General features: G+C 44.0%; 1 protein-coding gene across 1 annotated transcript in view; it reads left to right on the top strand.

Moving 5' to 3' along the window:
• The window catches only part of LOC128454798 (partitioning defective 3 homolog), a 163,518-nt gene that overhangs the window by 58,387 nt on the left and 89,805 nt on the right, over window positions 1-15,326 (top strand). The window contains exons 3-5 of the mRNA XM_053438343.1: window positions 7,474-7,657; window positions 11,357-11,544; window positions 11,669-11,812. Coding sequence (XP_053294318.1) covers window positions 7,474-7,657; window positions 11,357-11,544; window positions 11,669-11,812 — 516 coding nt within the window. The remainder of the gene's footprint in view (window positions 1-7,473; window positions 7,658-11,356; window positions 11,545-11,668; window positions 11,813-15,326) is intronic.

The raw sequence follows: 15,326 nt of genomic DNA, 5'->3' as shown, positions 1-15,326 counted from the left end.
TTATCAATTTCTTGCTGATAGATTAGTCAAAGCTGTAAATCAATAAGCACAGAGGAAATAACACAACTACTATGACAAGGAAACTGATCAACATGTGTAAAAACCATCTAGATTCTCACCTGGGGGCTGGTTTCAGTTTAGATAATGATTGACAGCTGAAACCAACTCACGATTGGTCAAGAACGTGTCATGACGGCACCTGGAAACCCCCCCGCCCCCGATCACTATACTCTGTAGACTCTGACTCCAGATCCACAAGATGAGGGCGTTTCTGGACAGTTGGAGGAAGTGGAAACGTCCCTCTTCCTCCCACTGCACGAAAATGAAGCTGAAATATCTTGGATATGGATTTTAATGTCATTTAGAGCCAGAGCATCAAATAACTGATTTAGTTTGGTTCATGTCCAAAGCACTAACACGGAGGAGGTGGAGGTTATGACCTGTATTGCAAACAGTCATCAGGGGAGACAGAGATGTTTTGGCTTCACTCTTGGAAGAGTCGTCCATCATCTCAAGAACGTTATCGAAATAAACTGTGGAAATTTCCAAATACATCAAAATGTGAAACTCAACATTTCAACACGTCTATAAAAATGACTCTTTCTTTTTTTGATAAAGTAGGTGAACTGTTAGTTGCTCAAGTGTTATTGTACAACTTCACCCTCGTGTTCACCAGCTGCCACATGTGAAAAAAAACTCAGTGATTAAAACTCTCATGTAACGTCTCGGTTAACAAATCAACGTGGACGTCTGAGAGAGGAGGAACCCCCCCCCCCCCCCCCCCTCTCTCTCTGTGGCCGTTCGCTCATCGAGGAGAAACCGTGGAACTGAAGCTTTCAAACTCTCCACCTTCTCTCTTTGACATTTAGAGAATAAGTTATATATATATATATACATATACAGCCAATTTCCTGCTTCACCTAATGATCCCGTCGGGAGCCACATTCCCCCAGTGTCTCAACCCCGAGGTGCAAATCGCCTGATTTCATGAACACCAGAGAATTAATATCCTGAAAGATGTATCCTGTGTATATGGTTTTAATATTCCCAAGAAACACTGTAACCTGAAGTTCATCTCTTCTCCTGAAACACAAGCAAACATGCCCACAGAAGAGTTATCTAAAGCTACAGACGGTATTTTTCCTGACGTGCAGAGTGTTGTTTCCCTTCCTGGACGTTTTGAAATGAACCCAGTCACGTAACCAGTGTGGTAAGGCGACCGCGGTGGACCAGCGCTCACCGCCTGTCTGCACTGGGGGGGGGTTTGGACCGTGGTCGACTGATGCCGAGGGTTTTGACGCTCTGTCGAAACCTCGCACTTTGTCCACAGCTCCTTCGTGCAGCCGAGGGACAAGTCGGAGGCGGCGTGTCTCTTGACCTCAGAGGGGAGTTGGGACATGTTCTGGATTACACAGCTGTGCAGGGGAAAGTGTAGTGGTTACTTCCTCTCTGTTCTGCTGACAGCGTTGACACAGACTCTGGTCTTTGTGTGAGTCTGCAGGATTGAGCGTCCAGAGCAGCAGTGTCTCCTCTGTCTGCAGGTTTATCTGAGAAAAGGGACTTTTGTGTTGAATTTGTGTGTCTGGGATCTATCTCTGTAGCTGCCTTTATGAATTTATGTTCCAGAATTAAGTCCAAGTTAGTTTCCAATAATTCCCCTAAAAAGGCTTTTGTCCATATGATCAACAACTGAAGGACGATGAATGTCCATGTCCTCCCTTTGTACAGAAATGAATTCAAGGTGTCCTGAATAATTTCTTCTTCTTCTCTGAATACAAATCAGCTGCAAATCATTTCCAGTCGTCATAATCAAAACCAAACTTATCAAAAACATGGACACTTGACCTAAAACGATATAAACAATTTATTTAACATCTTCTTTGACTTTTCAGTTTTGTCCATGTCTCATCCACTAACATGGAGGAGGCGGGTCTATGACCTGTTTTGCAGACTGCCACCAGGGGGCGATCCAGATGTTTTGTTGTCCATCTTTATTTATAGTCTATAATATTAAATGTTGTAGAGTTTGAAAAACACTAGAGTCAACAATGGAAACTGTGTTATAGAAATTAAACTGACTTGCAGTGAAACAGAACATCGAACAGAACAGCAGGCTGGGTTTCTGAAACCAGATATTAATATAACAAACTATAAAGTTTAGTTCTTGACCAACTTTGGAGAAAGGCCACTGAAATAATTAAAAGCAGAAACGTTTCTAACTTCAATCAAGTTCATTTCTTTTTCTCTCTGTGGTTCTCATCAAGCCCGAGGCCTCCGACACGGAGAAGGAGAAAACTCCACAAATTCTAATCAGAACCAGAGTTTTAAATTAGAAATGTGATTTAATTTATATAATTAATTAAAAAAAGTTAAATTCATTTGATTTTAACACGAGAGAAATAGAATCAGACATCAAGTTTAAGGTCTTTGGTTTTTATATACGGTCATTTAAACATTTCATACATTTAAATTATGTTTTCTTTAACATACATTTTCTTAAATGATAGTAAACTGAATATTATTAGTATTCCAGATATTTGATTAATTAGTTAATTGACAAAATATAAAGGTGATGAAATCCATTTACTTGCAGCACATTAATTCAGACAAAAGACCAAACATGACTCATGTGTGTCTCCGGTTTCTCTCTCGTGTTATTTCCATCGTACGACAAATAAAACTCAAGTGATCACTTCTGCCTTCTTTCATTTAGTGCGTCTACTTCTATTGATATATATTCACGGTTTATAGTCAATAAATCATGTGAGCGAACACAGACCGAGCGCAGTGACACCAGGGAGAATGTGCTCTATTGACGCGCTATAATTCTGCGTGAAATTATAATGACTTGACGTTATTTTATGTGACGAGGGAATAAATCAAAATGCTCTGTGGACGGATGAGGAGGCAGCAGCTTGGAAAGATGTGTGTTGAGGAGTCGGGAGCAGAACTATGTTGTGTGTCTTTGTTTGTGACGGACGTTCTTTATAAGCTCAGAGATTTCTGATGAAATGAAATAAGACCGAACGACTGCTGATGTGGCGCAAGCAACGGCCGCTAAAGACAACACACACACACAGACACACACACACACACACACACACACACACACACACACACACACACACACCTACAGGGATTAATTCCCCTTTCCAGAGACCTCTGGTCCCGCCGGCCCGGCTGCCAGCGTATTGTTCTAGCCAGAGTTATGATGATGATGATTTATGAGCTGTGACTGAAGTGACTGCTGCAAAGTGAACCGACTCACACTTTCCATCGTTATTTACTTTTCAATTATTGTTTCTTTTTTGGCTTTTGGTTTAGAGGATGCGTGTGTGTGTCTGTGTGTGTGTCTGTGTGTGTCTGTGTGTGTGTGTGTGTATGTGCATAAAAGTGGACCACAGTTGATAAGAAGTGAGGAGAGATTTATCACACACAGACACACACACACACACACACACACACACACACACTCTGCACAACATGTGTGTATATTGGCCTGTGTCCAAAGCAAGTTTTGATTAAAAGAAACTAAATAAGTCAATATCATGCTTGAAGTATTATTTAGATTTAACACATTACTACTTTAAATCATTAATCAATTAATTGATCTACATTTATCTCAATCAAGGCTCTGATTAAGAACTTGTTTTTCTTTTAATTTGATAAGGTCACTTTGAGCTTCTGATTTCTGAGACGTTAATTTATTCATCCCCCAAAAAATTAAGTCAATACATTTTAATTAACTTGAATTTCCATTCTGTGGTTGTTTACCTCTGCCGACCAGTTCAGTTTGAGTCTATATAAGTGACCTTGACCTTGACCTTTGACCTTTCACCAACAAAATGTCATCACCTCAGTCGTGAGTCACACTGAGCAGTTCTTCGTTCTTCAGAGATTCACTGACGGACGGATGAACAACCTGGAATCATAAAAAAAAGCTGTCATCATCATAAACTGTTAGATATGAAGTTTCTAATCATAAACAGGAAGGTGTTGACACAGTTTCACAAACCAATCAACACCCACTTTTCAGTGCAAATCTCTGAGGAGCCACACTGCTGATTGGATGTCACCTTTTACTGTGTGTGTGTGTCTGGTGTGTGTCTGTGTGTGTGTCTGTGTGTGTGTGTGTGTGATGATGATGGGTGGCAGCAGTTCTCCTGTGGCAGGGGTCAGGGCCGTGCTTGTCAACACAACTCAGCCATTAGCTTTGACTGGGGGTTGTTTCATCGCTCGCGGGCAACAACTCACTCAACACAACGTCCAACAGGAACAACATGGAGTCCAATGGGAGTGTCCGACTGTCGAGGCTCCGCCCACCACGATTAACACGTTCACTGTCATCCATTAATGAAATGAAGATCTGGTGATTAGCTTGGTTACTTCTCAGAAACATAGGGAACAGTTTGAAATGAGAGTTTTGTCCTTTGGGATGTTTCTGATGTTTCAGAGCCGCTCCCTCTGCAGCGGTGAAATCTGATTGACTCAGGATCTCGAGGCTGGAACCCGCCTGATTACCACGCACTGTAACAATAACCGGGGGGGCTGTGAACGCACTTGGGGTCGGGGGGGGGGGGGGGGGGGGGGTCGTCTTCCTCGGGGATGAGGCCAGGGGGGAGTTTTGCTGACTCGGCGGTTTCTTGGCTGAGCTGAGCTTTAATGAGGGAAGTGAGGAGGACAGTCACACACAGGAAGTGTATGTACACAAATACCCATGAAACACACAATCTGTCTATTTCCCAGGTGTCTCGCTGCTTTTCAGACATTCGGTGAAGTCCGCACATTGTCCTGATATTTTTCTAGAGGGGCTGTGAGAACGCAGAGTCGGTTGCTCTGCAGAACTCACCTGTCAGCCCCTCTGTTAAACTTCTCACGGATTCCATGCAGCAGGGAAATGTCTAGAAAACCCACAGTGGGCAAGTCAATGGCATTTTTAACAAAACTTGAAGAATACAGATAAATATGTCGATTCATAGAGACTAGATTCGAGAGCTTGTGGTGAAAAGTTTGACGTCAATGAGCGTGAAACTAAAATGTCTGGACCAGATTTTCCAGAGTTCATATCTTGAAAACAGCTTTAAACTTGTACACACTTGAGCACACAAACACACACACTCGCATAACCTTCCTTCTTCTTTTCTTTCACACACTCTACACACACACATACACACTTTCTACACAACAACCCCCCCATCTGCCCCTTGACCCTTTATTATCCCCATTACTGTGTGAGCAGATTAGCCCCGGGCTGCTGTGGCTTCTAATTTGAGGTAAATGTGGCCACATTTATGTACAGGGACTAATGGGAAAAATGAGTGTTGAGGTCTGTAAATGTGTTAATGTCTGTGTGTGTGTGTGTTTTTTGTGTGCGCCCTCGAGAGTTCCTCTCACCAGGGAGCCTGTCCAGTGTGCTATAAAACTCCACAGCTCTCAGACTAAGTATCACAGAAATGAAGGTTTAATGTGCTGGCAAGCGGGTGGTAGGATTTGAATGGTGTGTGTGTGTTTTAATGGATTGTGTGGGTGTCTTTAAATGTAACTGTGTGTGTGCGTGTGCTGATGCACTTCTTTCTATTCAACCATTTGTGTGAAGGTTGCGTCTAACGAAGCTTCGTGAGAGCAAATGGCCTCAAAGTGTTCTTCTCTCCTGCGTTCAGTTCTTTTCTTCAGGAGTTTGAAGAAGCTGTTAAGAAGCATTCACATAACTTTGGAGTGGTAAAAGTAGAACAATATAAATGTGCACGTTAGAAAATACACCCAGTGTCACATGGGTTGTTTGGATTCATATTCCTATGAGTCTGCAGAAGAAGCTGTGGTCCTGAGCTGAGCTTTCACCATCCACCTCCATTTTGATTCATCTCAATCTTCAGATTTGTGAGTGAACCGGGCGTTTCCCGATGTGGCCTCTTCTCAAGATGAATATATCTGCGTTGGGGGGAAAAGTGAAATTGATGAACCTTCTGTTGAGTTTCACAAGCTCGGCCAGGACGGAGCAAACAAAGCCAGATGAAGAGCAGGGACATCCTGAAGATGTTCAAGCTGCACAGCATCTCCATCAGCTTTTAATGTGGATGAGATGCAGTGGGTCAGGGTGGAGGGAGGGAGGGGGGGGGGTGGATCTCATCTCACTGCAGTGGAGCCTCCACATCAGATCTCACCATGGGGCCATGGGGGACAGTTGGATCACATCCTCTGAATTTGGCAAAATGCTGAACGGGCTCTTCTCTTTCTCCTCGGCTGACTGGAACCAGCTGAACACACTCTCAGGCCCTGGGGGGGGGGGGGGGGGGGGGGGGGCACAGAGGGACAACACGAATCTCATCTATAATCTAATAAAGGGAGTCGGCAGAGGCTGGATTTAATCAGATCTCTGAGGGAGAAGAGCTTTCAGCTCCAGATCTCTAGCGAGGGGACACCTGGAGTGAAGAGGGGATCTGATTGGACGTAATGAGCACCTCGGGCTCTGAACCCACTCTGTGTTCTCCTGCACGATGTGTGGTCCTGTGTGTTAGAGCTGGAGCAGGCGACCATGTGTTGTGCACCAGGATTTAATTAACTCCCAGTGATTATCAGTGACTGGAGCAGGTTGGACCACCAGTCCTGGTCTGTGGGTGCTGATGTGTTCACTGAGTCACATGTTGTGTTGTTATTGATCCAGTTCTTTATTAAGTTGCTTTTTATGCTTGATTTAATTTTTGCTTGTTCAAACGTACAGGATTTCTCAAGAACGTCTTCAGTTAAGTTTGACTAAAGGATGACATAAATGGATTTTGGCTGTCAAAGGTCAAAGTTCAAGGTCACTGTGACCCTTAAAAATACTTTTTGTTGGTCTGACAAATGTTCACTTGTTCTCACAGATGAATTGATTCGATTGTTGTGGGTCCAAGGTTTATGGTCAAGGTCACGTTGACCTTGAAGAACCCTCTTTGCCTCGTGAATGTATTATGTAAATAGAAACTGGAGATAAACCTTTAAAACTAGGTACAAATCTTCACTTAGACTCAGAGATTTACTGATTTGAGTTTGGTGGTCAAAGGTCACAGTATCAAGACTCAAAGTGTTTGTATGTTCGAAGATTCACATCGATGGTGATTCATCACTTAATTTTTTTAAGGGATTTTAAAGAGAATTGTAAGTCTCTCTTGCCTTTTGTCTGGAATGCAGTTTAACAAACCCTCATTTAACCTTCAGCTGTTCCCTCTTATTTCTTCCGATCTTTTGTTCCTGGTTTTACTCCTCTCTTTATCTTTGTGATTTAAATTGTCTCATTATTCTACATTATTCTAACATATGTTTCAATTTTTAAGCGTTTTATTCCAATACAAAGAAAAAACATAATATATGAGTTCAATCTGCTTCCCTTTATTCTTGTTTCTGTGATACAGCGATTCAGCCTCTTGAAAACATAAAGTTTCATGTCACTTCTCTCCCCCCCCCCCCCCCCCCCCCTCTTCTCCCTTCCTCCTGCAGTTGATCGCTGTGTACGACGAGCAGGAGCCTCATCATGGAGGTGACGGCACCAGCGCCAGCTCCACAGGGACCCAGAGCCCCGACCTGTTCGCGGCCGACCTCAGCGCCGGCAGCGGAGCCTCGGCCTTCCAGCCGTACCAGGCGGCCAGCGAGATCGAAGTGACGCCCTCCGCCCTGCGCACCAGTGAGTCTGAACTCCACAAGCTGGATAGAGGGACCATTATCTAAAGATGCACTCGGCAAAACTCAAACATTTACCTAACACATTCATAATTGAGTCCATTCCTCTTAAATCTGTCATTTTCATCGGCATCAAATGTCAGCGGCTGCAGCAAACCCAACAAATTACCTCACCGTGGCCCCGTCCATAAATTCTGTTAATTGGACAGGAGGCCCCGGCACAGATAGCCGCTTGATCCCCGGCCAACGTGACTAATTGGTTCTATTTGCTGCCTCCTAAATCAGAAGTGATGCTGAGCCCGTCCACCTCCGCAGCTTCGCCGGCCGAGTGGCTTCTGCTGCGGCTGTTACAGCGAGTTTGGGGAAAGTGACGGGCGTCGGTGATTTGTCCCGTTTGGAAATCGAGGAATCGAACACGTGATCTTACTGTTACTGCCTCTTCGGTCTGAAACGCTCTTCCTCTGTTTCTCTGGATCTGTGAATATTAAAGAACTGAGAGTAAAGGTGACCATGAGGGGAAAATCAATCATCAAAAATAAAATCTGCTCCTATGTATTTTGACATAAGCAGAGGTCTCTCAGGTTGAGTGGGCGTGGCCCTCTGGCAGATCGGTGAAAACATAAAGTCCTTTTGAGACGTGTAAAATTAATGTTAAAGAACTGGTTCGGTGATCAATGCGTTATTTAAAGCAATGTGTCTTGTGCCCGAATTTTACTTTTCACATTTGCCGCCGATATTGACTTTGCTAGCGAGCTCTTTCTATGAATCTTCATTATTCTTTGTCTTCATAAATCTTCTTATGGATTTTTTTTCCCGGAGCTTCACCAGCAGCAGTTGTGAACTTTAGTTTCTATTCGTTTACCTTTTTGATGGATTTTGTAAAATTCCCTTTCTGGATGGTTGAATTAAACTTACTTTATACTTGAGTTGAGCAAATAAAAACATTTTTTAAATGTAAAATATAAATGCAAATACATATGTTTTATGAAATCTGTAGATATATCTGTGAAAGGCTCATATCGGTAGATTGTTATCAGTCAAACACTAAATAAAGCGGACTGAAGAAAAGCTAAATACAGGAAAGGAAGTGGTTGATTTTTAACAACAATTATTCCTGATGTAAATTTACACACACACACACACACACACACACACACACACACACACACACTCCATTACTCAGAAACAAACATTCTTTAATTAGGCTCTTTAATTAGCACTAAAATACCACTGGTTGGAGGAGGGCTGAGCCACTAACGACCTGTAAACTGGATTTGATTGGCATTGCCACAACCAAAATCTACTTCTGTCACACACACACACACACACACACACACACACACACACACACACACACACACACTGAGCGAGCGAGGTCACTCCAGTCCTAATTGGATTTCTGGACGAGATGCCGACTGAGAATTTGCAGTAAGAAATGAGAATCTCAGGGAATAATCAAACCTGCCAGTTACGTCCAATTCAACCGTCTCCATAATAAATTCTAACCCGGCTTAATTGACGACAGTGAATCTCATCAGATGAATTTTAATGGGTTTTAAGAGAAATGTCTGACATGGAAGAGAAGGAATTTTGATTAATATCTTTCTCCAAGAGCGTCCTAATGAGAATAGCTTTCAATCACTGCTTCGTGTTGGACTCGTGGGTCTTTGCCAGTTTCCCTGTTAGACCCACGGACTCTAAAGAAGCGTGATTAGGCTGATTAGACAGAGAGCTGTGGTGAAATGCACAAAGTGACTGATGGTGGTTTCTTGGCTTCGCTAAAGTCAGAACTGTGCAGATGAGAGGATGCAGATTAAAGGACACTGTTGGTGGACATGTGAGACTTTCAGATGGAAGAAAGAGAAGTTGAGTTTTCAAAAGGCAAATAATTACTACGGGAGAAAGAAGTCCAACTTGGAAGTTCATGAATTTGTCCCTAATCTTTAAATCATAAAATATAAATTCAGTTAATACGACTCTGTTATCCAAGGGATCCAATATCAATACTGCTCTTTAAAATGTATAATATAAATGTCTCCAAATTTATGATTTATGATAAAAACCCACTTTTATGAGTCAAGCTTCTAACTGAGATGCTGTTGTCCATGCAACTTCTAGTGTAAGTGAAAGTCCTGAATATTATTCTGTATACGTCCCTTCTACTAACATGGAGGACACAGGGTTAATAACCTATTCTGCAGCCAGCCACCAGGAGGTGGTCAAGATGATTGTGTTGCTTTAGTCGTCCAGCTGTGCAGACGTCCTGTCCTCCTGCAGCCGCACACTGTCCATATTAGAACACGGTGTAAATAGAATTAGCGAATGGTGCGGGGTCATACTCATCGCCTCAGGTCAGCTGAGAGGCCGGGGTCCCATGCCCCAGTGCCTCCTGGGAGGTGGAGTTGTGTAAGTGGTGCTGAGACCTGTCGGCATCAGGCTGCACACCGTCCACTCCTGAACTCCGTCTCCCAGAACGCAGCTGCCTCCCACAGCTCCCAGCAGGTCAGGTCCCACGCTCTGGGTGACCCAGTAACATTAGTCAGCAAATGAGTGTACTGTACACACACACACACACCCACCCACACACACACACACACACATTTCCAGATTCTCAACAAATACTGCTGCTGTTGGCTCGGTTGTATCATTTCCCAACACAAACACTTCTTCTACACAAACCCACACACAAACACACACTTTCCAAAAACACAGAGCCACATCATTTTTCTACACAATATTGTTGTTAAGTATTTGTGTTCAAATACGCACAAACAAACTCCAGTGTGTAGCAGAGAATACACATTCACAGGGACACAAACACACACACAGATGGAAACACTTAATCTTGTCATGCACTTACTCTCATAATACACAAACTGAAGTAAGTGTTGACTCAGGCACACATTGGACGGATCATAGCTTTTCCTGCACAAACAGACACACACACAAACACACACAAACACACACACACACATAAACCAGACAGTGTGTAAACCTCCTGGAAGAGAACATGGGAACATGACACTTGGCGTTGTCGTCTGATGAAGACGCTCCAGCTCCAAAGATTTTGGTTTACACTCTGTATCTCTGGTGTGTGTCTGCTGGAGGCTCGAGGGATTTCGGAGTGGTCTAAAAAAAACTGGTTTGATTTAAAGTCACAGTTTGTGTGTTTGTGTGTCTTTTGTACGAGTGCACAGGGTTTGTGCGCGTTGCCCTCGCCGTAGTCGTCATTTGGACCTCGGCCCACTTCCCACGCACCGTGACTTTAGCACCGAGTGAAGAGTTTTAATGGAAGTGTCCACTGGTGTCTCTCAACAGACTGGTCCACTGGTGCTGGTGTCTCTCACCAGGCTGGTCCACTGGTGCTGTTGTTCCCACACAGTGGAGCCGCCTGATTAGAACCTTCACTGATAAACGTGATTAATCCTCAATGGGACGATAATGGAGCCTCGATGATTAACTGCCTTTATTAGCCAACACGTTGTTTGAGGAACACAATTATTTTTGTGTGTGTTCCCATCGATCATCCCAACAACACAATATGAAGTCTCTGTTGTGAGTCTTATCAGATTCAGCCATGTGCCACTTTCCTTCAAACGAATAGAACAAATCATGCAGTGATAGAAATGTATCTCCCAGAGAAAGAGAAATCAGATTTCACTTTTCATCCATAATGATTCAGTCATAACTTCCTGTCCCTCAGACATGCCGCTCCACGTCCGGCGCAGCAGCGACCCGGCCCTGCTGACCATCAACGGGCCGTTCGGCGGTGGCGAGGTGCGAGTCCAGACAGAAGACCCCCCCTCCAGGAAGAACCCGACCCGCTGGTCCACCACCGCCGGCTTCCTGAAGGTTCGACACGCCTCCGGCAGCAACAGCCTGGAGAGGAAGGTGAGAGGCCGGGAAATGATGAGGGACATCTTTTAGATTTTAAAATGTCACTGTTGACCTTTTTCTAGATACTTGTGATGTTTCTCGATCGATAAGAAAATGTGGAACTCTCTTGTCTGCTCAGGGTAAAGTCACGGACACGTATCGCAGTCTGCCGCGGGACGCAGGGACGTGGGCCAATCAGAGGGAGTTCCAGAGGGAGACGGCCCGGTCGTCGCTCAGTGCCAATCATCCCATGGTGGACCGCTGGTTAGAGAGACAGGAGCAGGTAAAGATTCACCTACACAACTAATGCTGGGTTTGAAACTGGATGAATTCAACGCACAGAAGTGAACGGGACAGAACGTGAATATCGTTTTAATATTTTTGTGCAAACCTGGTGTCCAAGAGCACAGGAGAGCTCCCAGAGAAGACAGAGGACTTTTAGAAGAGAGACATGAACTGAGAGGACAAATTAAACTAATCTCCCTTTTAGTTTTAACTGTCACATTTCATTTATTCAGAAAAGCAAAATCGTTAAATACAAATGACGTCTTTACTCTGGCTTAAAACATGGGATTTTATTTATAGGGTCAATAAAGGGCGATGAGAGAGTGTCACAGAAGATCAAATTACACGTTTCCTCGAACCCACCAGACTTCAGAGTTAGGGTTGCAAAATTCCGGGAATAATCAGGAATATACAGGAATCAGGAATATACGGGAATTAACAGGAATTAACGGGCATAAACTGGAAATTGTGTGGGTAATTTATACTAACTGTATTTACCTTGTCATATACAGACATAAATATAAACATTTTGTTTTGTCATAGGCTGATTTGAGCCCTGAGGAAACTTTGGGCACTTGACTATATGCTTCTGCATCTTTGTGTCATTCTTAACATAGGTCTTTGCACAGTATTCATAAATGTACACAGCCTTTCCTTCCACATTGGCTGGAGTGAAATGTCTCCACACAGATGAACAATCCTCAATCAGCATATTAATATATTTTCCCCAGTTATATCATCGAAACGTACCTGACTAGTCCAGCAGCCCTAGTCAGAGTAAAGAAAAACCTTGAAACACACGTTTCTCTCCTTCCTGTCATTTTGACGACATCTTTAGAAAACCCGATGCTCACTCTATCCATCTCCTGAACTCTACTTCCACTGTCCGGAGATTTACAGCCGCTCTCACTCGACCCGTCAGGCCTGTCTCGCTCTCACTCGACCCGTCAGGCCGCTCTCGTTCTCACTCGACTCACTCGGCCTGTCGGAGCAGAGCCCAGTCCCCGACCCAGTTCCATCACTCCCCCTCAGCCTGGAGGTTACAGCGTGAGGAATGTCCAGCATAAATCCCAAACGACACACGAGAGGGAGACGTGATATAACGTTGATATATTAAATAACATTAGTCACATAAAGCACATGTGGTTCTGTTTAAGTTGACACGTGGAACGCTGCCCGGCTCCCTCTCTGCACCTCGCACACGATTCTGTTGCTGCTCAGGTTGTGTTACGGAGTCAGAAGTGTTTATTCACGATATCAGGATTTTAAAGAAAAGAAAATGTGGATCAGCAAAAGTTAAATAAACATGAAGCGCTGGTGTGGAGTCGGGGTCAGGCGTCAGGCGCCTCTGCTGATTGGCTGCTGGTTGTGTGTGTGTGTTCTGGGCGGCTCTCCACTTTGAACAAAGAGGCAGTAACTCTTCATTTTGTGCTTTTGTGTTTCCATGAAACGTGGAATATTCTTCTACATGCTACATATTTCGTTGTGTTATTGGTTTAATGGTTAACGTTTAAAATATGAAGCCGCAGCTACATCTTCTGAATGCATCAATATCAGACATTTTTCGATAATAGTTCTCTCCGACTTTGGAGTCAACACTTTACTCACTAGATAAATTATCATGCAGAGGCAGAATGTTAACACAATGAAGTGAAGATCTTAATGTCGACAAACCAGATTTGAAGCTCGACAACACACAACAGCCTCGTCACAAAACACAGATGTGAACACTGATTTAAAGTTCACTCAGATTCTGATTCATCATCTCAAACCTTCTCTGGTGGTGTACTGGTTCTTCAGTTGAGGTTAAGTGTGTGACGAGCTCGCTCCATCCATCAGAGAGGAGCTGCAGTGTTTCCTCCGTCTGTCTTACAACAGGTGTTTCAGTGAGGGGGGGGGGGGGGGGGGTTAAGAGGCGGAGGTCAACTCAGGATGGTGTATTCACTATTAATGAACCGCTGAAGACCACACACACAAAGACACACACAGACACACTCATGCCTGTTCTCTACCATCTTATCATTCTGCTGACAGCCCTCATTGTGACTCTAACAGCCACATCAGCCTTGTGTTGTGTGTTTTAATGCGTCTCTCTGTGTGATAATGAAGGACTCTCTGTTGACGTGAGATGTTTTCAGACAGGAACTGTGCAAACTGTGAATGTGGAACAACAGGAACATATCCAGAGCGGTCAGGGGAGCTGTGTGGTAGAGCAGCAGGAGGAAGGACATGAGGTTTATATCCTGCAGTAAAGACACTTTATCTCCACAAGCTCACGTAACTCGCCCGACTTTTGAAGTTGACGTCTTCTTCTTTTGTGTCCTCTACGTGTTCGGCTCCTCGTTTCATCCTGAAATATCCGTCATGTCTTTGAGACTCGCTGGGTCGGAAGGAAAAGGTCCAGTTCATGTCCGAAGCATCTCACCCGTTTGTTACCTCACATGCAGGAACGTGTCTGGACTCCAGTTAATGTCTGATATAGACTTTCTGTGCAAACCAGACTGAGCTGATTGGAAACCGAACCCGACCCGACCCAAAGCAGACTGGAATTCTGGGTTTTGGGTCCAAACCCAAACCCGGGCCTGATATTTTCCACTCTTACAGAAACGTGCATGATTCAAAAACAAAGTCAGCCAACGTGTCCAAACCCCAATACCCGGGGTGGGTATCCCAGATGTTGTGATTTTGTGGGTCTTTGCATGCAGATGTGGCTGCACCGTAAATGACCCAGTTAATCAGAGTTAAGGAACTGAATCCAAGTTATGTGATCATATATAGTGTCAACTTTATTCTTATCAGTAACACACACACACACACACACACACACACACACACACTCATGAGCTGTTGTCTTTGGCGAGTGGTGGGAACAGAATCAGTTTCTCTCTCTGTCACTGTTTCATGTCACGTGGTTTCACTTCCAGCCGGTTCCCAGAACGATGTTGCAACTGGGCCGCGTGTCGACCACAGTCCGGTTTGGTTCCAGGTCTGATAATCCAATTTAAAAACAAAACAGATGAGATCCATCATGAATAATCAAGACAGCAGAAGTCTATTAGTGAACCTCGTAGGCTGTGGCCTGTTATTGTTTGAGTGTGTTTTGAGAGCGCGTGATGATTACTCTCCTTTATCTTCCTCTGCTGCTGTAATGACCAAATAACCTCGGCTCTAATTCCTCTGCTGTCGTGTGATTTACCGCAAACTGGCAAAGTTTTATTCATAAGCACAATCCATTTCAGGGGAAAGTGTAATTTGATTCAGGGAGAAGAAAACAACATTAAAAGTGTGGGAGCAGAAGCACTTGAAACAATAACACACCGGAGTCGGCTTGATTTTCAAACCATCATCAGGAGGAGGAAGAGATTACGGATCAACAGCGAATACACAACGTGTGTGTGTCTGTGTGTGTGTTCTTCAGTTTCAGTAAGTGGCAGCAACATGGTGCAAAATGGCATCAGACTGCAAGTTGCTGTATAAATGCGGAGTTTGTGTGTCGTGTTTTATTTGTTGAT

The sequence above is a fragment of the Pleuronectes platessa genome, chromosome 13 (assembly GCF_947347685.1).
Source record: "Pleuronectes platessa chromosome 13, fPlePla1.1, whole genome shotgun sequence".
NCBI lineage: Eukaryota > Metazoa > Chordata > Actinopteri > Pleuronectiformes > Pleuronectidae > Pleuronectes > Pleuronectes platessa.
The sequence above is the reverse complement of the archived record's forward strand: the minus strand, read 5'-3'. Positions and strand labels throughout refer to the sequence as shown.